Source organism: Lissotriton vulgaris, chromosome 5 (assembly GCF_964263255.1).
Source record: "Lissotriton vulgaris chromosome 5, aLisVul1.2, whole genome shotgun sequence".
In the NCBI taxonomy this organism is placed as follows: domain Eukaryota; kingdom Metazoa; phylum Chordata; class Amphibia; order Caudata; family Salamandridae; genus Lissotriton; species Lissotriton vulgaris.
In genome coordinates this window covers 1,323,747,813-1,323,775,157 of record NC_141693.1, presented here as the reverse complement: position 1 = coordinate 1,323,775,157, position 27,345 = coordinate 1,323,747,813, and the positions used below count along the sequence as shown (strand labels likewise).

The 27,345-nt window shown below is 42.7% G+C and overlaps 1 protein-coding gene across 2 annotated transcripts in view; it reads left to right on the top strand.

Moving 5' to 3' along the window:
• SMPD2 (sphingomyelin phosphodiesterase 2) overlaps positions 1 to 27,345 on the top strand; it is a 114,410-nt gene that overhangs the window by 50,439 nt on the left and 36,626 nt on the right. For both annotated transcript variants that reach the window (XM_086923249.1, XM_086923248.1), the window contains exons 3-6: positions 3,819 to 3,915; positions 5,871 to 5,947; positions 11,074 to 11,167; positions 12,081 to 12,170. In XM_086923249.1, the coding sequence (XP_086779375.1) occupies positions 3,819 to 3,915; positions 5,871 to 5,947; positions 11,074 to 11,167; positions 12,081 to 12,170 (358 nt within the window). The remainder of the gene's footprint in view (positions 1 to 3,818; positions 3,916 to 5,870; positions 5,948 to 11,073; positions 11,168 to 12,080; positions 12,171 to 27,345) is intronic.

The window sequence follows — 27,345 nt, the reverse complement described above, 5'->3', positions numbered from 1 at the left end:
CAAAGAGAAGCAAAGACTAAAGTCAGAATGTGTAAATCGTGAGTTCTATTCTTTTTATTGCTGTGGTTTGAAGTGTGATTAGCTTCCGCCTGTCGTGCTACATCAGACGTCAGACTGCACGCGCAGCCTAACTTGAAACATCTTGCACCCACTTCTAGGAGTGTGCTTGCTTCCTTCTTGGCAGGAGCAGATGTTAAGTTGCTTTTCTGTTTGAAAAATGCTGCAATTCTTCCTCTACACCCATATCCGTCCTTTCATTGAGGAATTCTTGAATTGTTGCAGGTTTTGAATACATTAACCTGTCAGGAATGCTCTTATTTTGGCAGCTGTGTTACTTCTGAAATGATCTATTTCACTTTGCCTATCATTCCCACATCTACTCGCATCCAACAATTCATTTACTTCTCTCACTGCCCACTGGCGGGGGTGTCTCTCAATCTCTCTTGCGTTGTGATTGCAGTCACTCGGGTGGCACCAGGCGTTTTTTTTTTCTTCGCAGACAAGTTAAAGACAAAGACACTCACCTTGACCAGTGCCTGCCGCTGGCACCGCAGATGGGAAATGGACATTTGTCCATGAGCTGAAAGCAGAAGAGAGTCCACAAGTCGAAGGCTCTTAGGCAGATGTTCTGTTTGTATGTTTGTGACTGTCGCATTGTGTGCATAGGTGCAGGTTTGTGTTTGAAGGTTTGCATGTGTTTGTGTGGCTGGGTCTATGTGTATGCTTTATATGTTTGTGGCTGCAGCCATTATGTGTTTGTGTACCTGTTTTTGTGCATTCCTCTATTTGAGTCTGTTTTGGCACGCACTTGTGCAGGTATATGTGTATTTATAATCTGTGTGTATGACTGTTTTTGTTCGACTTCTTTGTGTTGAGTGTCTGTCTCGGCTCCCTGTGACATCAACAGTGACATATGGGTTAAAGCTTTGAATGCAGGAAGGCCCGGAACGACTTTCATCTTCCCAATCTCAGTAATACCGCAACACCTGGCAAACCTTTTCAGCAAATTCTACTTGGCCGTCAGTCCGGCAGCCTCACCTCACCATTTCTAGCTTGTTGAAACAAAAAACTAGTACGTTTTTCCTGCTTATACAGTTTACTGCTGGTTAAATAACGTAAGCAGCTTATACGTAATTCATGATTTCTCAAATCAAAGGCTGCCTGTGCATAATTAAATGGTACGTCAATATATTGTCTGAAATATCAGAAACCTTTAAAGGTGAAGGAGAAATCGGACTACAAGTTATTTGCATGTGAGAGGAGTCTACTTAATTGTTCTCATATTGCAAGAGAAACTCCTTCCACCTTTAAAATACCTTTACTAACTGTAATTTTTGGGATGAACCTACAAACGAAGGTTCTTTGTATTCGGCTGTAAAAGACTAACATAACGCTATAATATATTTGACTTTTTTTCACAATTGAGTTTGATGTGGTCTGTTCCGAACCTTTGAGCTGTGAATTTTGATTGTGCTTATTTGGTTATCCATTTGGTTTAAGGTTAATGTTTATTGTAATCTCCAATTCAAATTGTGTATTCTAGGAAATAGTTTAGAGATATGGCATTATTATCTTGAACGTTTTGGATTTTTTGAAACCATATATTTGTTTCAGCCTCACTCACCCTCAACCCCTCACCCTCACTCACCCTCAACCCCTCACCCTCACTCACCCTCAACCCCTCACCCTCACTCACCCTCAACCCCTCACCCTCAACCCCTCACCCTCACTCACCCTCACCCTCACTCACCCTCAACCCCTCACCCTCACTCACCCTCAACCCCTCACCCTCACTCACCCTCACTCACCCTCACTCACCCTCAACCCCTCACTCACCCTCACTCACCCTCACTCACCCTCACCCTCACTCACCCTCACCCTCACTCACCCTCAACCCCTCACCCTCAACCCCTCACCCTCACCCCCTCACCCACCCTCACCCTCACTCACCCTCACCCTCACTCACCCTCAACCCCTCACCCTCACTCACCCTCAACTCCTCACCCTCACTCACCCTCAACCCCTCACCCTCAACCCCTCACTCTCACTCATCCTCACTCACCCTCAACCCCTCACCCTCACCCACCCTCACCCACCCTCAACCCCTCACCCTCACTCACCCTCAACCCCTCACCCTCACTCACCCTCACTCACCCTCAACCCCTCACCCTCACTCACCCTCACCCTCACTCACCCTCACTCACCCTCACTCACCCTCACCCTCACTCACCCTCACTCACCCTCACCCTCACTCACCCTCACTCACCCTCAACCCCTCACTCACCCTCAACCCCTCACTCACCCTCACCCTCACTCACCCTCACCCTCACTCACCCTCACTCAGCGCAACCACAGCATCTTCACTAAATATATTTAATAAACTTTAAGCTATTGGCAATATAAAATAAAATCCATTTTATTTACGTATTAATTATTAATTGTTTTTTAAAGCCATTGATTTTTTTATATCAATACATATAAGTCACATATAAGTCCCGTTAATACAAAACATGTTGCTTTACAAGTGCTAGAGGTGTCACATTTACAAAAATTATAACTATTGGCTTTGTAAAGAAGAAAGCTATTAATTTAGCTATTTAGAAAAAAAAACACATAAATAAAAAACAAAAAAATAAATAACGCCTATAGCTCAAACTTTACCACTGCGAGACCTATTGCATTTCCAATGCTTGTTATTATATGAAATGTACATGTATTTCAGAGATTTGTAAACCGTGTTACATGTCTTTTATGATTTAATTATCGAATAAAGACTTCTGGGAATTGATAAGTGCAGAAAATCGATTTCATCCCTCAGGAGGGTGGTTTATAGGAGTCTGTCATAGGTTGAATTAATGAAAAAAGCAAAAGGCGTGGGAGGTAGTTGTTAGTGATTGCACAAGGATTATCTCATTGTGTAAGCAATGGGATGAGAGAAGAGATGGATGTAATTGAATATCCAGATAGAGCAAGGGTTCTGTGTAAGCTGCTGCAGACCTAACTTTCTTCCTCTTTAAACAAAAAACAGGGAAAGAGCAGACTGCCTTAACATCCCAGCGGCCAGTTCACTCAGATGCATTCTGGTAAATGCAGTGAATGGTATCACTTACTTCCAACAAACAGTCTTTTGTTTTAACCACCGTTGGTGCAGCCAGTGCCGAGTATGTCGAGACATAAGCTCATATTTCAGGATAATTGTCCTTTATCAGTAGAGCGTTACACATAAACAGTTAGAGATGCTAGAAATGCTGCTCAACTGTCCTTCCAGGTCACAGTACCACTCCTTGAGTGCAAGCCCACCACTCCAAGCTTGTCAGCTCGACCAGCTGAAAGGAGCCTGAGGAGACAAAAACAGAGCAGGTGACCACTACCTTAACATCACAGCACCCAGTTCACTCAGATGGGAACATGGCAGCGGGGTAGTGGGGCAGTCCTGTGGTCCTTCCGTTTACCACCCTTTACATCTTGGGCAAGATGAGTGATTGGTAGGATTTGGAAAATACACCATCCTGGGTCAGACATGCCCCCCTCTTTCCCCACACAATTGACCAATGCGGAACGAGTGAGAATCTGGCCAGTTACAAGGCACAGAGTGCAATACAATTCTCCAGCAACCCATCGGTCAAGTTCAGCTCTTACCTATAAGCTATCAGTCTGCCTAGAAATGGCCATTTGTTCTGAAATTAAGCTTTTGTTGTCTTCAGCTATGACCCCAGATAGTTTAATTTTTGATTTCTGTGTCTAGTTTAGCATAGCACACTGCTTTAGGAAGAATCACAGTCTTACACACGCTCTTTTCCTCTTTTTTTTTTATCTAGGGCCATTCGATACATTAGTAAGTTGCGAGCTGAGAGAATCCAACTCATTGGTGATTTCTTGAGCGATGGACATTACGACATCATTCTCTTACAGGAGGTACGTCTCCATGGAAAGGGTTAGTGTGTATTGCCATTCTACCGAAGAATACAAAATGGAAGTTTGTTTTTTATATTCCTTGACAATGACAGATTTGTACAGTAAAAACGTAATGTTTGTACCTCAAAAGGTACACTAGCCTAGCGAAAAACAACTGTAATTTCTCTTTGTTTTTCTAACCTATCAATGTTGGTTTTTAAAATGTTTTGTGACCGAGGCACACCTTTCCCTCCCTCAAACACTGATCTAATTCTGAGACAACTTGCCCAGTTCTAACTTCCTGTATGCCTGTTCTCCACATTGAGACCTCTATAGGTTCACAGACGAGATTAATTGCCAGGTCTCAGATGTGGCCATTTACATACTGGTGGCCCTCAATAAAACACAGTGATTGCTGCAAGGCACACGAGATTGAGAACCATGGAGAAACAAAAGGCCCCTGCGGCATGTTAGATTTCTTTTATGGAGCTCAGGCAGTCCTTTAATAGGAAGCACTTGCATATACAGCATATCAAACTGAATGACCCCAGGAGGAATCTGACTTGAAGTAGTGGGTGCCCTGAGAGATACAGAAAAGATTTATCTTAATTGTGTATAGTAGTTTGTTCTATGAAGACCCTCACTCGGGACCAGGAACAATGCATTGCGAGTGTATTTTTTTTAGGTGTAAATGTAACACTTCTCAAGTCTATAAGCTTTACAGTGTGTCTATCTCAGTGTGGTGTAAGTGAAATGTTTAGGTGTCTGCATGGTGCCTACAAAGAATGGCTGCTGCATCAGGAGTACTGTTGATGAACTAGAGTTCCTTTGAACACAAATGGACTGATAACGTTCAGTGCGCCCTGTAACTTCTGTTATCATACTGTGCCGTGGGGCTGCTGGGACCTTCACCAAGACTAGGCTGGCTGACCTTACCTGACTGACCTTCTAACTCGGGCATGCTGACACCAACTACGTTTCGTGGTCATGAAGTCTGGGAATTGAAAGTTCAGGCTTGAAACGGATCCCTTATCTGTTAAGGCAGCACTACATGTGTTCAAGCCGGGCACATGTTCTGAGCCCCGCAATACTTCAAGCGCTGCTTTTTGACTCGCTCTTGCCAATACAATGCACTGCTCACGGATTGCTCTTTTCTGTGAAGTGATTGGGAGCGTCCTGCTCCATGTCACAGTCTTGTAATATGACGACAGTGGTGTGCGTTTAGTGATGCGAAGATAAAAGCAGTAGAATATAATCTGCCTCAACTGGTGGAAAAAGCACCTCTGTCGAACACTAAAACAAGCATTGGCAAAGCTAATTGGTCTGGCGTTGACTGCAGACCTTTTGGCTTTGTCAAGGCTTGTAAAACAATAAATATATGTTATGTAAAAGCATACATTGCACCAGTAGTCCCTGACACTTTAAGGGCACTACTTATTATGCGGATGTGCATATTGTGCCAGAGCAGAAAGTTGTCACTTACAGTCAGGAAAACTAATGGCTGAAGAGGGCTGACCCTTTGCCCCATTTGGTATGTTGTGGTGGGTAGAAGCAAAATATGAATGGTGCTACAGCAAATCAATGGGCGAAGAGGGCTCACTGAAATCCCAGGTAAGTATGCCTGCGTAGTATATATATCTTTTTAGTAAAAACAAAAGATCTCTCTCAATTTCAGAACTATACAAAAAAAAGAGCGATGTATGCTGAGGGAATTCGTTTGCGGGATAACCCCAAAAGACCTCTTCCACACCCAGCCCACATACAAAGGCTTCTGTGCAAAAAAAAAAAAGCTTAAGAAAATGAATATTGGATAAACTGAAATGAATGAGGCTGTGCTTCAAGCGTTGTTAGACCTGAATGTGGTTTTAGAGGGCAATGCATCACCTTTCACCATTGGAACAGGCAGCGAAAATGCGCAGTAATGAATCCACAAATAAATTCCTTCATTTTGATTTAAGACTGAACTTCTTTTACAGATCTGGAGTGAGAAAGATTATCTCTGGCTCAAGAAGAAGCTTTGCAACCTATATCCAGCTTCCCACTTATTCAAAAGGTAATCCTTTCTAACTCTGTATGTGCTTTGTGCTCCTTTAGGATGCTATCTTGTTGCTTCTCACATGTACTTGAGGGACGAATGCACTCGCGTCACTCCATGTTCCAATTTGCATGATCCCTAGAGTGCTGTGACACCCTGCAACTCTATGTAGAAATCCTTCTATTACCTGTACATCTTGTCAGGCTGCATTGTATCAATCTGGACAGTAATGACATCCAAGATGTCACACAGTCCTCCACCTGAGACTGAAGATTATGGGAGCACCAGCCCTTGTTACATACTCTTTATGGCCTTTTTAATACAACAAAAGATAGGAGTTAACGGATGTGTAGGAGACTTCCAACTTCCACCCTCACTTATCTGATCTGATCAGCAGCACCGCCCCACAAGTAAACTCTTTACTATTGATCCAGCCAGCAGTGAAGTAGACCTCGAAAGTAAACATGCATTTTGTCTCCCATGCACGGCAGCACAGTTCCTGCCCAGTTTCACCTTAGAATTTGCACTTCACATGGCACAGGTTTTAGCTGCGATTAATGGGGTTTTAGGAGTATTTAGGGTAGATGTATTGTTCTCCGGATAGCTCCTTTTCATCTCTGCAAAACAGAGAGAAATTCCAAAAAGGTTTAAACACTCCCTGTGTGTGGCTAGACGTGAAAACAATGAACATGAAAATGATGCATGGAGTTTGTCTATCCGCAGTGGCACTATAATAAATGCCGAAATAAAGTGGACTGCCCTGCCAAGGGAATAAAGTCATGTTTGGATTAATTTATCGAATCTTTTTGCAAATAAAGGTAATAAACGAGGGTAAGTGCATTAAAGAGTTATTCATCAAAATAAAAAAAACATTCAGGAAAGCTTTGTCTCCCATTGTTATCAACTAAAGCAAATCTTCTGGAATACCTCTCTATATATTAATTCCACTGATTTTCGTACATGCTTCTTTTCATTCCTCATCCATATAGAGTAGTTTTGAAAGACATGGGCTCTAAGTTTGAAATGGACACTGTTGTGATTTCAGCCTGGCAGGGAAGATGCCAAGGTTTTCTACATTTTCTTAGAGTGCAGGGAACTGTTTCCCAAGACCACATCCGTATCTTATTTGGGGAGTCTTCTGAGCTACTGGAAATCACTGAACACAGCAGCTTGGCTTCTGAGTCATAGTCTGTAGTCACTTGTGTGGAAATTCCCAGGAAAGTAGGAACTAATTGCCTTTGGGGTACATTATGAAGAATTCTCATAGACGATTGCACGAAACCACATTGAAAGGGGCAGATAGGGCACCCTTTACCCCTCACATGTTCTGTAGGTGTGGTATATCATTGGTTAGTGTAAGCTATAAAATGTAGTCGAATCCCAGATGTAGGAGGAAGATAAACAAAAGTTTCCCAGATATACTGTCAAAGGCCTTCTTAGAGTCTTTTAGCGTGAGCACTAGTGGAGATTGCAGTTGATTAACCATTACTTATGATTTTGATTAGTCGGTTCGCGAGAACTTTGGGCAACATTGTTTTGGTTTTACTATAAATAAGGAAATGGTTCAGTAGGAGGTGCATTGGTCAGCAGGTTTCTCCAGCGTCTGGGTCACTACTGTGTGTGTCTCTTCTAGGCTCAAAGTGAGTTTCTCATCTTTTTTTTTACCATTGTAAGTAAGTCAGGGACGTGTTGTGTTAAAATTGTTGAAAATGCTTCGAAGAAATCAGTTGGAAGGCCTATTACTCCTGACGTTTTGCAAAATGTCCACACTTGTTTTATCTATTGAAGGTATTGTATTGTTGTACTGTAAGACTCCAGGGGTGAGCCTTGTTAAGGTAATGAAGAAGACCCACCTCAGTTAAAAGGGGGCAGTTAGTGTGTAGGGATTCATACTAGTGTGCAAAAGCGTTGGCGCTATCTATAGCGAGTATGTGGGTGTCACCTGCATGACATCTAATATATGGTGTGTGACAATGTTCCTCTTCCCTTTGGCTCTGCCAGTGGATTAGGTTGGAAAAGGCAGGAACATTTTGCTTCTGGAATGAAGGAAAACAACCAATGTCATAGAAATCTTTCTGAATCTCTTCCTTCACTACCCATTGGTAAACTGACAAATCTGAAGTACGTTCACAATCGACCCTCTGAATCTTCTGCAAACTGAATGAACTCTTTGGAGGGTGTTGTCAGCTGGATCATAATGGATGGGAGTTTTTAATTGCATTCTCCAGCTCTGAAAGGTGCCCTTCTGCTTCAGTGACCCTCTCAAACTGTTTCATAGGTCTTTTCTGTAAGAGTCACGTCCACTCCCACAGTCTTGGTTTTGGATTTTTGCATAGTAGGCCTAGGCCTGTAGAAGTAGACAAATGATTTTGTTTTAATTTCTCCATATGGTCCAAGTCTGTAAATGTTGCCATATTTTCCTTGTTTCTGTGTTTGATGGGTCTTGTCTTAACTTCTATTGGCAGATCTGATATTCATTTTCGTAGCTAGCAAAATTATACGGTCTCGGTGTTCAGGCTTTGTGTTCTATCATCTGTCGGTCCTGGGAAGGTAGATCTGTCCCTGGTGTTGTGATGGTTGGTTCGCCCAACAGATTGTTCGCTATCCTGTAAGGTGTGACCAGGGGGGTTGAGGAAGAAACATGGAAGTGGGGCAGCAACTACAGGTGACTAACTTTGGGTCACAAGGATGGGCCTTCACCCATAATAATCTTTCAACCTTTCTTCACGGGGTGGATCTCCAGTCAAACAGAGGCACAAACCCTGCCCCAGTCTGCCAGGGCTGAGTCCACAGGGAGGCGAGCAGTCTTGAACTGCCTTCAGGAGGGGTCGAGTGTCTCCGAATCGCTCCTACACAGTGTCCCAAATCTAAACCAGCACCCTACCAATCCTCCCCAAGTCCCCTCCACTCCCACAGGCAGGCCCCTTGAGAGGACGTGAGCTGTCCAGCCCGTATCAGGCGAGATTTGTACTACTGCATGGGGCGGTATTCCTCTGCTTTGCTTGGCCTGCTTGCCCAGCCTCTATGTCTTGACTTCTGTGGTGGGGCAGCATGAGTAGGGAGTGGAGGGCAAGAATCTCCTATGTTGTGTGGGTTGGTGAGGCTTCGCAGATCAGATTTGTGGAAGGCCCTACCCAGGATCAGCACTGTTCGACCAAGGAGCCCTGGAATTATTGTCTGGCCAATAACATCTACTACACGGGGTGGGATGAGCCATCCCCACCACAGAAGGTTTGGCATACTGTGCCCAGCCTGGTCACATTCCCTGCATACAGGCACTGTATAGCTGCGTCAGTCCTACCCGTTTGCTGGCTTGGCTGATGCTTTACCGTGGCAGTCTTTGTGGTGGCAGGCCCTATCCCCAGCAGCAAGACAGTCTTCTCCTCCTCTAGGGTTCTCAAGTTGGTCACAATGCGGCGGCACATCGCACACTTCAGACACCAAGTATTTTAGGGCCTCGTCATTGCCCGCCATCTTCAGAGGGTGGGGATCATCACAAGGCCTCACTGATGTCCCTCGCTGATGTGTTCATTTGAAGCGGTCATTGAAGTCGCTCAGACAATCTGACCCCCAACCTCCGGTATCTGAGCTCTTCATGCACCATCCCTGGCCACCATATTTTCTTTCTAACACCTCTCCACTGTACTTGTCGCTGGATCCCAGGCACCAGTCTCTAGCAGAGTCCAAATGGTTAATGAGTCTAGAAACCAAGTCTTATCAGTAATACATTGTCTCTCAGCAACCGGAAGATAACCCTGCCTCACCCACGGATGCCTCAACCTCGCCCCTCCCTTCCTGCTGTCTCCTCAGGTATCTCTACCTCCTTCCTCCTTTATATTCTGCCGCACCCATAGGTGCTCTCAGAGACTGCTCTTATGAGACTGTTCTGTGGACTAGTGAGATTTTACAGATGATCTGTGGTTGTTAGTAATTGTGGGGACACATATGTGTGTGTGTGTGTGTGTGTGTGTGTGTGTGTGTGCGTGTGTGTGTGTGTGTGTTAGCAGAATATGTGCATGGGGCTGTGCTCTGTATGTGGGAGGTGTGTGGTTGTACATGCCTATGTTTTTAAGGGCATGTGATTGCATGTGCGTCAGACATCGAGGGTATTTCCATATGAGAGGAAAATAGATTGATGCTTTTTTGCATAAATACTTGTGGATTCTAAGAGTCTCGATGGTCTCTGGATTGAGGCCAGCGTTGCCACCATGATGAGCCTCCGGCAGGCTGCCCGCCAGCGGAGAGGCAAGTGTAGACTATTAACACTTGTACTGTCCATGCGGCTGCTGCGTAAATGACCAGGACGCACCTCAAAAAAAGCAACAGTACGTTAGAATTGCTTGTCATATTGCAGTTTTTTTCAGGACTTATACAGATTTCCTGATATCTGGAATAAGTCCCTCAATAGCTTGTAATTAGTATGTTTTTCAGGCAATCTGTGTAACACTAGTGTTTTACTCGGGTGTTTGTGGATTCTAAGAGTCTCGATGGTCTCTGGATTGAGGCCAGCGTTGCCACCATGATGAGCCTCCGGCAGGCTGCCCGCCAGCGGAGAGGCAAGTGTAGACTATTAACACTTGTACTGTCCATGCGGCTGCTGCGTAAATGACCAGGACGCACCTCAAAAAAAGCAACAGTACGTTAGAATTGCTTGTCATATTGCAGTTTTTTTCAGGACTTATACAGATTTCCTGATATCTGGAATAAGTCCCTCAATAGCTTGTAATTAGTATGTTTTTCAGGCAATCTGTGTAACACTAGTGTTTTACTCGGGTGTTTCTTGGGTAAGCCTGAGTTTCATCATGCCTACAAAACGGAAGGGTACTTGGTCCTTCACGCTGTTTATGGGTGAAATGCCCTCACTACTTTTATTGAAAGGAAACTGACCCTGTGATAGGCCCATGTGCGGTGAGGACACTTATGTGTAGCAGGATGTGGCTCTTCCATTGGCTGCGATTGTCTTATACGGAGATTAATGGTCAGGTAGACCTCTTTGTGTGCAGTGGTGTTGCTGTGTGTTGGTGAATAGGTATATCTGTGTATTGGCTGAAAGATATCCAGGCTGTGGTTACTTGGTGGCAGTGTTTTGTATTATGGCCTGATGTTCTGGGTGATAGTAACCACGTTGTTTTTCATTTCTCTAGTGGTGTAATCGGCAGTGGTCTGTGTGTCTTCTCACGCTTTCCAATCTTGGACACGTTCCAGTACCGCTTCTCTCTAAACGGGTACCCTTACATGGTGAGTATGTAGCAAAGCTTAGGGTATGATATGCACTTAAATCTTGGGTGCCCTACTCATTGAAAGCTCAAACTGGACTCTACAACAGAACATTGCTTCCAATGAAGTGTTTCCCATTTCTAGTTAATTTGATTTAGCTTTATTTTCCACTTCCATTGGCTCTTTCCTCTGTTGCCTTCCCCTCTCTCTTTGTCATGCACTGTCTCCCTTAGCTGTTCTCCTCATTCTCCTCTCTTGCCTTCGCTCTTTCTTCAACTCTTTCATTATCTTTTTCTTCTAGAAATCAAAACTGGCCTCTCTGTGGCCACCCTTTTACTGTTCTTGCATCTTCACCTCTGTAACTCTTTCCTCTTTCATTCTCTCTTCTTCTCTTCCTTGATATATCTTCCTCTGAATCTCTCACCATGTATACCTTTCTGATTAATTGAAAGACGAAATCTTGACCTATTCTACACTATCCCCCACTTTCTGTACCTCTCTGTTTCATGTTTATTTTGTGTGTATCGCGCACACTTTAAAACACGGTTGCTTCTGAGCACTGGAGCATGGAATCAGCATACATAATAACAGTAATGACATTCGATTGGCAGCCAACTTTTCAGTTTTAGTTACATTTGTTTTGTCTAGTTGTCATCAACATGACAGTCATACATAGGGCCAGGCCAGGTTATATGGTCAGTCTAGATATGGATTGATTAATAGTGTTAGATCGGTTTATCTTAAGTGTTGTTCTGAATTGCATTATTGATTGGTCCTTGCGAGTACTTTGTTTTCCTTTCCTTTGTTGCTTTCTCCTCCTCCTTCTCTTGCTCTCAGGCCCTCACTACGATTCTTTCACATGTGCCTTTCTTTTTCCTGGAGTTTCTGGTCACTCTGTCTCACTGCCATCTCTTTTTCTCTTCTTGCACTGTAGATCCAACATGGCGACTGGTTCTGTGGTAAATCAGTTGGACTGGCCTCTCTACGCATCAGTGGAGTTCTCTGCAATGTCTATGTGACACATGTGAGTTACCTCATGGCCTTGTTGAACAGAGAGAGCAAGGAGAGTGTCCAGATGTGTGAACACAGACAGAGTCCACCCCAGAACACTAATTAAGGTCGCTGCCATTTGTTAAAGGTGAACACATGCAAGGCTACTTTGAGACAAAAACACATGTATGCCCTTATAGAGCATTATAGGTTCTGTGTGGCTTCAACAAATATGTATTTGTACATGAACACAACATCGTTTATAAATGGTAGGCCGATCCCCTGTCCTGAACAGATCATCCCAAACCCAATCTGTTCTGATCAGCCAACCTGCTAACGAGTTAGAGGGACCAGGAGTGAGCTCTGTGAAAATCCCTTTCACAGGAGTCATCATTAAACCCCTTATGTGTTCTTCCTCAATATCTTCCAATAATGGCAGTCATGTCTTGTGCCTCTATGATAATAGCCAAAGCTGAGCATGCAGCATCAGATCCTGCTTCCTTCACCAAGATAGGATCCTCCTTTCACACAATTATGTCAGGGCCTTGCACCACTCCCTGCATCCTTTGGTCTGTTTATTGAAGAAGACGTAGATAACAGCCAGTTACAAGAGTTGATGGTGAAGCAGATAATTATCCATCAGATTACAGTCTAAGTAGGCAATTCTTGCTTTTACTCAGGGCAGATACGAATATTAACTCTTTTCTTTGCCCAGTGCACAGGTCATGCTGTTTGCCTTTTACCTCCCCAAAGCCTTTCTTAAACTGTAGCTTGTACACTCTGTCCTTATTCCATCGCGACCCAGCAGAATAATTTTGAATATATTTAACTTCCTTTTTCTATTCAACAGAGTGACATCTTCATTAAGATTTGAATTCAACTTCTGCACATATAAGCCCTTTCTTTCCTGGAGACCCTCCCATCAGCCTATCGAACTCTATGCTCTCCTTTTGTTAGAGGGCTCTGCACGACCTCTTTTAAAACATTTATTTTTATTTTATTTAAGTTTAAAATCCGAAAAACAAATATTGACATTACATCAAACAATGTTATAACCGTAGGTGCATAGTATTCCTTAATGACATTCAACCTTTGTATCACATGTAGAAATCACGGAAGCCATATGGCACACGATATACATCACAGGAAAGTCCAAGCTCAACTCTGCTACCAGAACATTAGTATAGGGCGCATAACAGTGTGGCTTCATTATCAAACTTCACGCTTAGATAATTTTTTTAGGGGTTTTGAAAGTACAGGCAAATATGTTCATGTAAAATCATTCCTGCCACTACCATTCATATTCTCTACACCCGACAGATCCTTCAACCCCCCCCCCGTCCCCCGTCCCCCCCCACCACACTGTAACATCTGGTGTCGCCGTATCTTTATTGAGATTAGTCGTTGTTCCTCTGAGGCCCACTTGACAGCCAGTGCATTGCAATTCTTCACTTACTTACCGATAAACCCAGGGTGACAACTTATGAGACATTCTGTTTAGCTTGGGTGTGGGGATAATACCCAATAAATGTTTTAATGAAATATCAATATTCATTTCAGCCACTCTCTTCAGTATCGCAACCATGCCTTCCCAGTAGTGTAATATAGACCTATATTCCCACAATATATGCAAGAACTTTGCATTGCTCTATTTGCATCTGGGGCATGCAGTGGCTGTATTGTTAAATATCTTGTGGAGTCTCATAGGGGTACGGTAAGTGGAGTGCTCGGTGTGAAAATGCAACAGAATATATCGGGCAATATTGCCCATCAGCTGTCCCTGAGCTCCTTTTGTTTCCCATGCATTGGCCGAGAGGGCTTTCTGGAGCTCAGTTTCTCGTTGCTGTCTAACCTTAAGGGGGTGGGGTTCCACCTGCCTTTCTGAAGGGCTTTATATAAGCGCATTATCAGTTTCCTCCCCAGTCCTTTCTCCATCAACACCTCAAGCGCCGCAGACGCAGGTGTTATGGCTGGGAAGTCTGTCCATATTTCTCTAACAGTATTGGTTGGTTTTGCAAATTGAAGTGTTTGTCCATGACTACCCACAAACGTGTCACGTGCCTATTTAAATGTAATGAATTCCTCAGGCGCATACAGGTAGCCCATCTCAGTACATCCTCCGACTTTCCATTGTGACATATACATGTTTAATGTCATGTTGCGGAATGGTTTCAGCCACCATATCAACAATAACCCTGAAAAAGGGGGACGTTTTAGGGTACATTTTACATTTTACTGTCCATTCCCATCGAGATGCCGCAGATAGCACCATAAACGAAGAATATGATGGTTGATTCGTCCCTTGCATCAAGCACACAGGAAACTGGGATGTTTTTAAGGGTTTCCTGCAGCAAATCCTTTTCCCAGTTACTACCGTCTTTACACAATTGGGCCTCATGTTGAAGCTGAGCAGCTGTATAATACGAGTCCCAGTGTGGCAATCCTAGGCCTCAATTCTAGCTCTTTTTAAATGAGCCAACTGTACCCTGCTCCTCTTCCCAGCCCACACCAGGGATATCAACGGCCTATGCAGTCCTTCAATGCCAACCTGTGGTCGGGCACATAGAGTTCTGTAGGGTGTACAAGCAGCGTGGGGGAATCTCCATATTTACCAGGGCACACCCACCCATCACTGAAAATGGCAGGATGTTCCAAAACAGCACTGAGATGCGCAGCCCACAGTGGATCCACCCCATGCTATAATTGTATTGTTTATCAGCAGTGTGGGCGATCTGCCTACCAAGGTAGCAAAATTTCTCTGTTTCCCATTAAATTCCCAAGTTAGGTAAAGCGTAAGGCGGCAGTCTCAGCCGGTGGAAACAGGACTATTTTATGTTTCTTTATAGACAGGCCTGAAATATTATCAGGCTTAGTTAGTGTCTCAAACAATTTAGGTATCTGAAGTTGGGTCCGGAATAGCAAAGTATCATTGGCGTACATTGATACGATATGTGTTGTGTTCCCTAAGGAAATTTCCCAATCCTTTCATGTACTCAAGAAGGTGTACTGCTATGGGTTCCACCTCTAGGACAAATAACAATGGTGAGAGCGGGAATCCCTACCTTGTAACCCAGCTATTTGAAACCAGGCCACCCAGCGTACTCTGGCAGACAGTTTCATATACAGGAGCATGACCCAGCTTAGGTCAGAACCCAATTTTTTCTAACTATCATATAGTCCAAATCCAATGTGTCAAATGATTTTCCTATGTCCAGCGCCATCTTGGTGCCCTCTAAATTCTACTCAGCCATCATATGTTGCACATGGTTCATGCGTCTCAAGTTCATAAACATTTTAAGTCCGGGAATAAAGCTGCATTGGTTGAGGAGTATCAATTTAGCAATCCGTTACAACAGTGTTGGCTAGAATTTTAGCCAGGTCTTTGGCATCGGTGTTAATCATGGACAGGGGTTTGTAAGACCTCAGCTGCTCTGGATCTCAGTCTGGCTTCAACATCATGAGGGCAGTGGCCTCCCTCATAATATTAGACAGCTCACCCAGTCGTCGGTATTCCTCATAAACTTTCTATGAGTTGTCTACTGTAGTGTCATTCCTATATTCCCAATAGGCTCTGAGCATTGGAATAATATATACTATAGATCTGACTTAGGACTGAGGTCTACTAGGTCTCTATCGAATATATTAGACTTAATTGTGAGTGCCAGCTAGCTCAGATGTCACTAGAAATTTTCTCAAATGAACAAGAAGGGATTAGTTTCTGAAACCGCATAAACATGACAACTTTGTTTCCCAAGAATAAGAAATGTATCTCTAGAGTCGCGGAAACAATAGATAGTTATTTCACTCAGTCAATCATGCATGCTTTGTTTCACCAGAGGTGCAGAGAAATAGAGAGACAGGCGTTTTCAATAAAAAGGTATTTATTGAACAGTCTTCTTTCTCATGCAGAGGAAATGAACTGCTACAATTGTAATACTGGTTGCAAAGTACAATGCGTACAGTACAAAGAGTATTATAAAATATTACTGTAAAAGCATGATATGGTTTCTAAGCCATAAAATATATTAGAATACATACATTAATAAATAAAGACTAAAAAGTACTCAACTGGTACTTCTAAAATACGCCTACCCCGGTGTACCTAACCTAGGACTAGTACAAGGGAAGAAGTAAGTGAGGTGTAGCTTAGTTTCAGTATTCTTTGCCAAGAATCTATCCAAGAATTCTCTACGGGTCTAATCAGCTCCATACATTGGTTTTAGAATGAAGGAGGTCTTGTATCTCTCTCTCTCAGGACTCTATTTCCCAACAACCGTAGCTTGGAAACACTGGAGCTGGATTTCTCGGCAAGAGAAAAGGCAGCGTCTCTCTCAGTGCGTCTGCTGGAGGGTCGGCTTCCTTCGGCACTTGCTGCGCCGAGCTGTGTCATGTAGGTAGGTAGTCGAACTGCTCCAAACCACTGTGTATTTGCCTGGGCAAGTGTGGGCATATTTATACCTTGAAGGTACCGAGTTTGACGTAAGGTTGGACATAATAACGTCATCAAAGACTCAGTTCTTTGAAAACTCCATGAGTTCTTGGTTAAATCAATATTCAAGCAATGGGAAGTCCCTGACTGCTGAAGGCGGGTTTTTCCAAGAAATCGTTGTGGATTTTCAGAACTAGTGGAAGTAGCCCTGCTGTATTTGGACTGCATAGGCTAAGTCTAAATATGGTTATGGTTTCAATGCCAATATAAGGATAGGGGGATTTATACCTATCTATGGGCATGAATCGGGAAAATTACACTAAGGTCCTAAATTCATATACGACACCCACTCCACTTTATTATGTTTAACATTATTAAATTATAAGTACTGAAACATATCTAAAGCATGTGCTTACAATACCACCCAAAATACACAAAATGCATTTGATAAGGTTGCACACGAAAAATGAGCTTTGTACAGTACGCATATAAAAGCAATGATTTCATCCTAAGCATGTAGTATGATATCGGCAATGCTAACTGAATAAATCATGAGTGTACATTTTTATGAAATGGCTCTAGGTTTACAGAAGAAAGGTCGAGACCATTCCATAGCAGAATATATAGACTGTTATTGTTTTTGGGGAAAAGGTAAAATATTGTCTCTAAGAGGTGTTCGAAAAGAATTTCCTATTCTCGAAGAATAGATCTACTTATAGCAGATTACTTTGTGCCAAAAAGATTTCCAATTTTGAAAAAGTCAAATCAAAAAAGTAAAAAAATTAGAGTTCCAGAAGTCAGAAGCTTTGTTTCTGAAAAACAAAGGCCGAATTCAGAGTTCATGGAACGCTGTGTGCAGATTTCAAAAGTTATTCTTGGTGTCAGGAGAAAACATCAAATCATCTAGGCTGGCAGAGAAATAGTCTACCACAGTAGGTGAAAGTGCAACTACTTCATTAAGTAGATCAATTGTGCACAGATGAGAATCATCGCCGTCAGCGTCATTCGCATTATCAATGTTCGCAGAAGATGGTACCTGTGTGCCTGTGGTTCCACGTACCTCACCATTAGCTGTAGTTGCTGGTGAGATCTCCACGAATGCCGTCATCAGGATTGGCAGCCGTTGGGGGCAACACGATGCATGAGCCGTTACCGGACCTAGCAAAGCGTCAACATCAGTTGGCAGTGCTGATGGAAGTGTAAGACAAACGTCCAACACGCATTCTTCTCTGCAAACCAGGCATCGTAGAACAGGTAAGATGAAATCTTGCCCGATTGATCTGAACAAGAGAATTCATGTTGGGTTCAGATCTCTTAAACGAGCCAAGCCAAGAATCTGTGTAATTCTGTCACGGTACAGCATGGCTAGGAGAGCATTCTCCATGGTAGTCTGGGTATCGTTGGTGACAGGGCTTGCCATATCGGAGCAGAAGAAACAAAAATAGAATTCCTGCTACGAGTCCCAAAACAGGAGGCAGACCGCCGAACAAAGAGTGCACAAAATTTGGAAAAATGCCTAGGACTGCTTGAAAGGGTGCTAACAGTCCCGAAAAAACTGTCTTAAATACATGTACAATACCACTGGTATCAGACATGTTTAAGATACGACCTAACATTTCTGCGAAATGTACTGGGCAGTTCGTTGATAATAGGACATGTATCTCCGCAGAAGTCCTTACGACTTGCAGATCATAAGTTTCTCTGGACAAGGTCAGTGGCACAGGTTTTTGCAAAAGAATGGCTATCATTCTGCTTAAAGTATCTATTCGTATAGAAGAGATATTCAGTGAAGGCCATAACAGCAATTCCCCGTCTGTCTTGCTTTTAGGAAACAATACTTGCATACAACAAGTGACCCTGGCTGACACAGTAACGAGATAGGCTATACCTGGCATCATTCCACAACAGCTATGATCACTCAACATTATGTAGCCACCATTGGATAGCTGCCTAAAAACTGGGTCTATCACTGCTGCTGGAGAACAGTGCAGGTGGCAAGAAGAGTTATTCGAAGAACCCTTGCAGGCTCTGTGTAAATTAATACCTTGACATAAAAGTGTACCGCTTAGCGAGTTCTTACAATTTTTCCCACTAAGAAATACCTCCTTTCTCCCACTCCAACATTTGTATGTGTATGGTAAATTCCACGTCAACTTAATGTACTCTTTACCCAACCTTTCATACAGGCCCGCTGGTATATGTTATAAGCAATACTGAAACTGGAAAATCGTCACTGGTATCGTGATGGTGCCATGTATTATCCATTCCACGACTGGTTTCTCAAACAGTTAATGGTAATCTTCCCAGTTTTTCTATGCTCACCACTGTATAGTCTGCTCCTCTTTGTGCCAAAGAGATTTGTTTATCTGTAAGGTTAAAGTCATTAAACAATGATGTGGTGTTGATTAGATGCCATGGCACGTAGCCTGAACCGAGATTTTGTAATGTCCAGCCTAGCAGCATTATAGAACATAATTGAGACTGGCCATGTTGTAACATTAGCAAGTCCTGCTCTATTATGTCAATGGCAGAGGATACAATGCTGTCCAAAGAATAAATTCTGGAGGACAGAGTCGTTAACCCATTGTCCACTACAGAGAGAGCTTTCTCTAAATTAATACAATCAATTTCTCGTATTCTTTCTGCAGTTTCCATTTGCGTGACTTTCCATGCTTCATTGTAAGCAGAGTATATACCGGCGTATATGAAACGTTTTTGACGTGGTTTACGAGGTCCAAGTAGGAAGTCTCATAAATCAACGCCTTCTTTAAGTAAAGTTCAGTGTTGTTTAATTTCTGGAAGTGTGGATTTCTGTAGCCCCTCAAGCATAGTTTTCCTATACTGTATGTTGTAACTATCCCTGGATGTTGTCTCTGGGAATATCTTGGATCTGGCCTAGTTACTTTGAACCCTTGTGTTTTGTTCAGGAATCTCTCTTGACAGTTATTCGTGTCTGTGGGCCAGAATAACCATTTTTTCCAATCAGGATTAGTTCTGTTCTGTTGTAAAATCTGTTTTACGTCTACCTCCTCATCTGCAGTGCTATTACTGTCAGTTGTGGGCTTAGGTATGAACGGTTTGTTTAAATCTTTTATCTTAGCCAAGCCAAACCAAGATGTTTGTTGAACAGTGTTATTTAAAAACATTATTTGTTCAGGGATAACGCAGGCTCTGAATAAGTCTTCTAAACCTTGCACCTGCCAGTCTTTTGTGCCCTAGACAGTTTTTGTCTCAATGTTGTCTTTCCAAAAGTTAAAACCTAATGTAGACAGCTGGGCATGAAAGTTTGCAGAATAAAATTGTTTAGTATTGGTCAGCATGTTTTTAATTCATGTCTTATTCACATTTTTTAAATAAAACGTTTCTGGATTTGTGACATTCAAACCTGAGAAGTACGGAAACTTTTCATAAAATGTTTTTGAACTGCCTTTTGGTGGTGTTGGACAATGTTCCCATTGATTATAAGTAAAAAAAATTCTAGGGTTTGCCGATTTGTGCAAATAATGGTGACCATAATGATTAAAACAATACATTTGTTCATAATCTGATGAACCTTTTAAGTATTCATGTTTTGTGAATTTAGCTGACATTTCTAAATCTGTCATCATGTTATTAACAGTTTCAAAGTCCCAATCATCAGAAAACGTGCTGGGTGAGACAAAGTCACTCAAAGAAACTTTAAACTGGTGTGGAATCTTCAACAGTTCCACCGGGCCATAAATGTCATAATCAGTTGTGTCCCATGCTATACCACCAGGTATAGGAATGGCTGTGATGTTCACTGATGACAGGTCACTTCGCTCACAATGAGATGATTTGTGAGGTTTCAGGAGCAAGTTGATGTTCTTACTTGCTGTGTCCATTGTACTGTATTTTCCATCTATCATCTTTCCCAAACTTAAAACAAGAATGAGCCAAAGTAGGAGAAAAAGTACACCTAACACAATCCAAAATTCAACCCATGGTGAAACCAGGTACGTTTTTTCAAGTTCTGTTATTTTTTCTTTGAAAGGTTTATTAGCTGGCGTAGTTCCAGGTTCACTGGGATCCTCTTAAAATGTATCAAAGTTGATGAAATAGCCAGACGCAGTTCTGTCAATTGTTGGAATTGCATCAGGATTGTTTGAAATCGTTGTAGCTGCTTCTTCCTTTGTCATATTTGTATAGTCAGAGGCTATATCATTGTAGACAGGACTTTCTTGAAAAGCTGTTTGGGTTTCAAGAGGCACCAGTTCCATTGCTTTGTTGCATAGTCCTTCTTTTCTTACTGCAGGTTTATCAAAGGTGATAAGTCTTTCAGTTTGTGCCTCTTGTATTCTAGAAAGATTTGGTCGTCTGCTACATCTCGGGAGTCCACTGGGCCTACTACTTATTATCAGCCACATGATGTGGTTTTACCAGGTCGATGGATACAGACCTGTTCTCCTTTCTTCCAGCAAGGGGCGGCAGTAACACTGTTCTTGATCCGTGGATTGCTAGCACAGGTACTGGTTTTCTGTAAGAAGGCCCAAATTCCTTCTTATCCGCGATCTTTTCTCTGACTAGATCCCCAATCTTTGGAATCCAGACAGGCCTTGCTGTGACGGGTAGTTTCTCTTCAGTGGTCGTTGGCTTTTGTGTTGTGTAGCTCAGACTATATCTTGTTTCATTTAAGTCCTGTAAAACAGCCAAACGGTCTTTGATATCAAAGAGTTTTTGTTCCACTACTGAAGTTTGACGATCAAGATCCTGGATGATCATTCTAGTCCCAAATAGTAATTCATATGGAGTGATTCCACCCAGAGAATTTCTTGGCAGATTATTGAGACTACGTTGGACACTTAGATGTTTGACCCACCCGTCACCCGAACCTAATACCCTAGCTGTTATAGATTGCTTTATGTCACGTTTTTTTCTTTCCACTACCGCATTTCCCTCAGGATGGAATGGACTTGAGTACCGCAATGCAACGCCCAAACTAGCCATGGCCACCTTGTAAGCTCTAGAGCTAAACGCAGGACCCTGGTCAGAATGCAGCGTGCCGATTGCGTATGTGCCGATAAAGACTCGCAAATCTTTTATAACAGTTCGGGCGTCAGCCGAGCGCTGAGGCCACATCCAAATGAATCTTGTGCAGGAATCCATTGTGACCCTGATATATTTATAGTTGCCATCTCTTTGTAAGGGACCACAGTGGTCCAGGTAAACACACGCTAATGATTTATCTGAAATTAGAAGGGGCGTCTGCGCAGGTCGTTTCACTGTAGAAACTTTCATTTTTTGGCAGATTTCACATTCTAGAACATAGTTTCTAGTTTGTTTCCTCATGCGCGGCCACCAATATCTCTGTTTTAATAATGATAATGTGGCGGAAACTCCTGCGTGTGCAGAGGTGAGCCCTTCATGTGCTGCTAAGATTATTCCTAACCTATGTTCCATGTTTGGGATTGCCATATCCCCCACTCCAGGGATTCGAACAAAAGTAACATTATTTGTATCAGTTCTATATGAGTACTTTACTGGAAAGCCTTTTGCAATTATTTTACCACTGTCTTTTACTGTAGCAGTGACAGCTTGTATTATGTTGCGGTCTATTTTCGTTTTTGAACGAGTGATTGCAGCTACAGAAGCCGTTTGCACAGCTGCCTTCGCGGCTTCATCAGCCAATGAATTCCTTGCAACTTGAACGCCATCACTCTGATGACTCAGTGTATGGATCACGTGAGTCTTTTGTAGTTCTTTTTGTAATAGAACTACTTGTTCCCAAAGCATTTTATGCTTGATTGTGCTACCTCTTGCGTCTTTGAAACCGTTTTGAACCCAGTTCTGCAGATATTCATTGTAAGACTGGACGCAGTAATACGAATCGCACACTATGAGTGTGGGGAATTCGCGATCGGTATTTTCAAGCCTTTAGTTCAGCTCGCTGAACTATACACTCTCCAAGTGATTGAGTTTTAGTGACCATTGGTCTAAATTTACCTTTGCACCAGTGACCTTTAACAATTGCGCCCGCAGCACTATAGGCTTGTTTACCCCCAATTGCGGGCTGTGCTGATCCGTCTGTATAAATTATACAACCATAATGTTCTAGAGGCAGAATCTTGGTTGGCAGAGGACATTCGTGTTCGTATTGTAGAAATTCTTGTGTCTTTAAGTAGGGGTCAAAACGTATTCAACGTCTGTTGCAGCAAGAGAATTAACCCATTGTATCCATCTAGGATGTAAGGCCCTAGCATTTGGAATGCTCGCTTTTGTTACTGCCTTTAAGGCAGGTACAGATGTAACGATCATTATGCGTTTACCCTGCGCAAGAGCTCTCTCTCTTGCTACTTCAGTTTGAACCGCTGTCAGAATCTTTTCTGTTGAAGTGAATTTCATTTCAGCCTGTGTGTACAAGTGTGATTTGTAAGCTATTGGTACCTTTTCGCCTTCATTAAAGGTTAGGTATGTGAATCCGCATTTCCCTGGGATGATTCGGATCACAAGGTTGCCTACGTTGTCGCGTGTCTGTAATTGTGTTTTTGCTTACATGTCTGTTTGCACTGAACGCAAAATTTCTGTGTGTTTTTGAGTCCAATTAGTTGATTTGAAATCAGGCTTTATTAGTTTGTAGAGAGGTTTAACCCTTTCTGCATAATTTAGAACATATGTTCTTCTGAAATTCAGGAAACCTAGAATTGACTAAGTTTTTCAGCGTTTTTGGAGGTTGGAGCAGTGCACAGTTCTGTAAAAAGTTGGCTGCCAGGCTTTTGCCTTCACTTGAAAGTTCGTATCCTAAAAATAAGACGTTGAGGTGGGTAATTTGTGATTTCTTAAAAATTGAATTTGTACCCTTCAGAAGCGAACCCAAGTATTAGGGTGTTCACTCTTTTCAAGTGCATGGCCAAATCGCCGTCTGTAAGATAGATGTCATCGACATAAGACAATGCCTCATCATCGTACGTTTGTAGTAACTCTGTTACTCTGACTGAAAATAAACCTGGACTATTCTTGAATCCCTGGGGGAGACAGCAAAATTGTCGCTGTGTCCCCATTATTGAGAAAGCGGTCCAGTACCTACTTTCTGGTGCAATGTTTTGACAGAAGAAAATGTTAGAAATATCTAATGTTGTTTTATATTTTTTCCGCACGATGTTATTCATCAATGCTGCACTATGTGCATTTTGTACTGCAAAAGTTTTGCAACAAGTGTTTAAATGTCTGTAGTCCAAAACTAGACAATATGAATTGTCTGGTTTGGAGACAGGAAAAAAAGGATTGTTCACAGATGAGGTGCATGTTTCAATCACTCCTTTGTATTCAAGTTGATCTAATATCTCCCTGACCTGTTTTTAGCTTCTTGCTTAACTGGATACTGCCTCTGTGCAGTAGGCTGATTTTTTAACTGGATTTTATGATGAGGAGAGTCCTCATCCCATCCTACGTGATTTTTGTATAATGCTGGAGCCTGGGCTACAGCCCATTTTCTGGCATAGGTGTATTTTTTATGAATTGGAATGTGATTAGAGAAGGCTGGCATGATTATCTCTTCGCCATGTGGGCACTCCCTGACAAATTCAGGTGGCCAGTCTTGTTCAGCTAGAAGAATGTCATAACCCTTCGATAACTTCTCCCAAAAGAGTGCTTTTATTTTCCTAATTGTGTCCCCCTCCATCCGGAGTGTTATTTCATATAACTTATGGGGTACACTAACCCTGGAGTCGGCAGTTTTAACTTGAATGCATTCATTCAAATCCACTGTCTCCAGATGATCCTTCAAGATCTTGCGAGCTATGGTGACTTCTTCTGCGCTGTCGAGCATTGTCTGGGCCCACTCCCCATTCTTGAGTTGTGTCCTCAAGATTCTCGGCATGTCTGATATTTAGACTTGCTACCTTTTTTTTGGTGAATTGGGTCTACTTATTTCAAACAAAATTAGAATTACGGTTTAGATTGAAGAAGCTTTTAAAATATTGCTACTTAAAAAAATATACATGTCATCACTGCTCCTTCGTTCCTTTTTTCTGACTTAATTCTATTATTAAAAAAGGCACTTTTCTAAGCACATAAAGTTTATCTATTCAAGGTTTATTGGTTATGAATTTATTTTCATTAAAGATTTTTTATAAGCATCATGAAATGGGAAAACAACCTTGCAGGTTCAGACCTTTAGTACTGGTTTCCGCGGCAAGTAAATAGTACGCTGTGATACCGCATTCGCATAAAAACATGGATATTTCTTTAAACAACAACATCATGTTAAAAGATGCTAAAAGGTACAGTACTGGCTTCTCTCCTGAGCACAGGTGAGTAAGTCGGAATTCTTTATTTGGCTGATTTTAGATGAATATTTTAAAGTTTCAAAACTCCACACTCATAAGAGATTTCAAGTGAAAACCATTCAATGTTAACCTATGGAAGGTAAGTGAGTTATCGGCTTTTAGGTAAGTACTCGACTGGTAGAGTTAAGGTTCTGGGTATAGACTCTGGGGTCTCCAGGGTCGGAAAGGTACAGTTGTTACACCCTCAGCGACACAGGGGCAGCCGGGTGCAGAAAGAGTAGGCCCAGTGCAATCCAATGGATGGTAGGGGGCCTTTGGTTGGTGGCTGCAAGCAAGCAGGCCACGCGGCTGTGGGAACTGAGCTCCTGGTCACTTACTCAGGGCAAGTGAGGAAGTAGAGTAGAGTAGTAGTTGCACTTCCAGCGGCACTCGGGTGGCTGGGTGCAGGGTGCTTTTGAGCCGTCGGGCGCTCAATGTTATCCAATGGGAAAGTTAAAAAGTGGACAAAGGCTGCAGATCCTGGACGGAGATTCTTCAGATGCGACCATCACTTTGAGAGGTAAGTTGGGATTTTGGAGAAGAGGTGGGTACCCTAAAGGAAGGCACAGGGAGCCGCAGGGCGCCGGGTGCAGGGGTGTCTTTTGGCGACGGGAAATCTTACCCTCAGCTGGTCGCGGTTGGAGGGGTCCCTGGTTCTGAGGCTGCAGGTGTCGTCTGGTTCGTCGAGGAGGGTCTTTGGGCACTGGACTTCGGGTCCCAGTCACCGGGGGGACGTCCTCGTGGTCTTGATCACTCAGGCACAGGCCGGGCTTGATGGATCAGCGGTGAGATACAAACTTGCATTTGTTGGACTACTTGGTTACCATCTGATCACACAACAGAACTCTTCAAATTGCCTTTAGAATTCTGAAATTGGTTTTCCAAAATACTAAAAGTCTTGTCAGGGCCTTGCTTAAAGTCACATTAGAATTCTAGAAAAATAGAAGTCACTATAGTCAAGTGTAGAGGGTTAGAACTGTCAGGTTAGAATGTCTCAGCAAAGCCCAGCTGTTAGTGAAGAAAACACTATGGACCTGGTTGAGGAGCTCAACCTCACACCTTACTTACGCTTGTCTTTTAAGGAATTGAGGTCCTCATGCAAAATTAAAAATATAACAATGGGCCTGCATCTGACCAAACAAGGGCCCCAGGAGCTCCTGGCTGACTATGCTAAAGGCCACCCCTCTGAGCATGGTGATGACCAGTCAGAAGAGGGAGAGGTGTCAAAGAAGGAGGATAATCCCGTCCCCCCACCCCCCCAGTCATCTGTTGAGAGGAGAGGACCCCCATACCCTTTACTCCAAGAATCAATCACTGGGATCCTAGGCCTCACACAGGTGGGCTAGGTCCCATAGAAGACATTGGGGGCACCCCAGTGAAGAGGACAGCTTTTTAGCAAAGCTGTCCAAAGAAATAGACCTAGAGTCCAGACTCCTGGCTCTAGAAAAAGAAAGGAACGAGATGGGTTTAGCACCCATCAATGGTGGCAGCTATAATACAAATAAGGATAGAGAAGAGAATTCTGATCCTAAAATCCCCAAAGGGATTGTCCCTAAATTTGAGGAAGGTGATGACATCACCAAGTGGTTAATCTCACACAAATTATAGGGTAGCTAAAAAGGTTAATGAAGCTGAAAACAAGTTGTGGGTAGAACAGTAAGGGGGCACAACATCGTTGTGGACGAAAACCCTCACTCACCCGAGGGTGACATTCTTCATCATTGGGTGTACCCTGTGTGGGCTACAACTTTACCCAAGATGGAAGGAGCAGGAGTGCGAAGCCCTGGTTGGTTCTACCAACTCGTAAACGGTAAGGAGGGGCAGAGGGCAAAGTGAATCAAAATAAATCAAAAATGTGTGTGTATTAAAAACTACCTATTTAGTGGTACTAACTTTATTCTTCCATACTAAATGGTAGTGATTAAAAATTAGAGTGATCGTAGGGTTATGGATGTATACCCTCTGTATCGATCAACATGTTTCTGCCATTTTGACAAGAAGTTCCAGGCATTCATCAGGATCAAAACATAGTCACTCTGCTACGCAGTGAAAATTATATAAATAAAAAACTTGATACTTAGGCCTCTATTCCTTGGCTGTCACGCATTAAATTTGAGCAACAAGATCAGTCAGGGGGCTTTGTAAAACAAAAAACAAGCACGCCACAACTTAGTAATTGTTACACCCATGTAAGTAAATACCCAATACCTAATGATTCAGGCAATGTTAAGGTATTTTATTCTTACCTAAGTCAACATGTAAGTGTCATCTTCAACCATTAGTCGAGTGTCACACTAGGTTGTTAATCTAATGAAATCAAAATCACTTGTATAAGCTCTAGCCTTCATCAAAGCTTACTGCAGACACCTTTGCACACTACTACCTCATCACATTTTCTCTCATCATGTTTGTGCGGCATCCTATTCTTACATGTAACAACGTAGTGTTACATATTGCCTCAAATACTAAACAGATAAAATGTTAAATGTTCTTTTGTT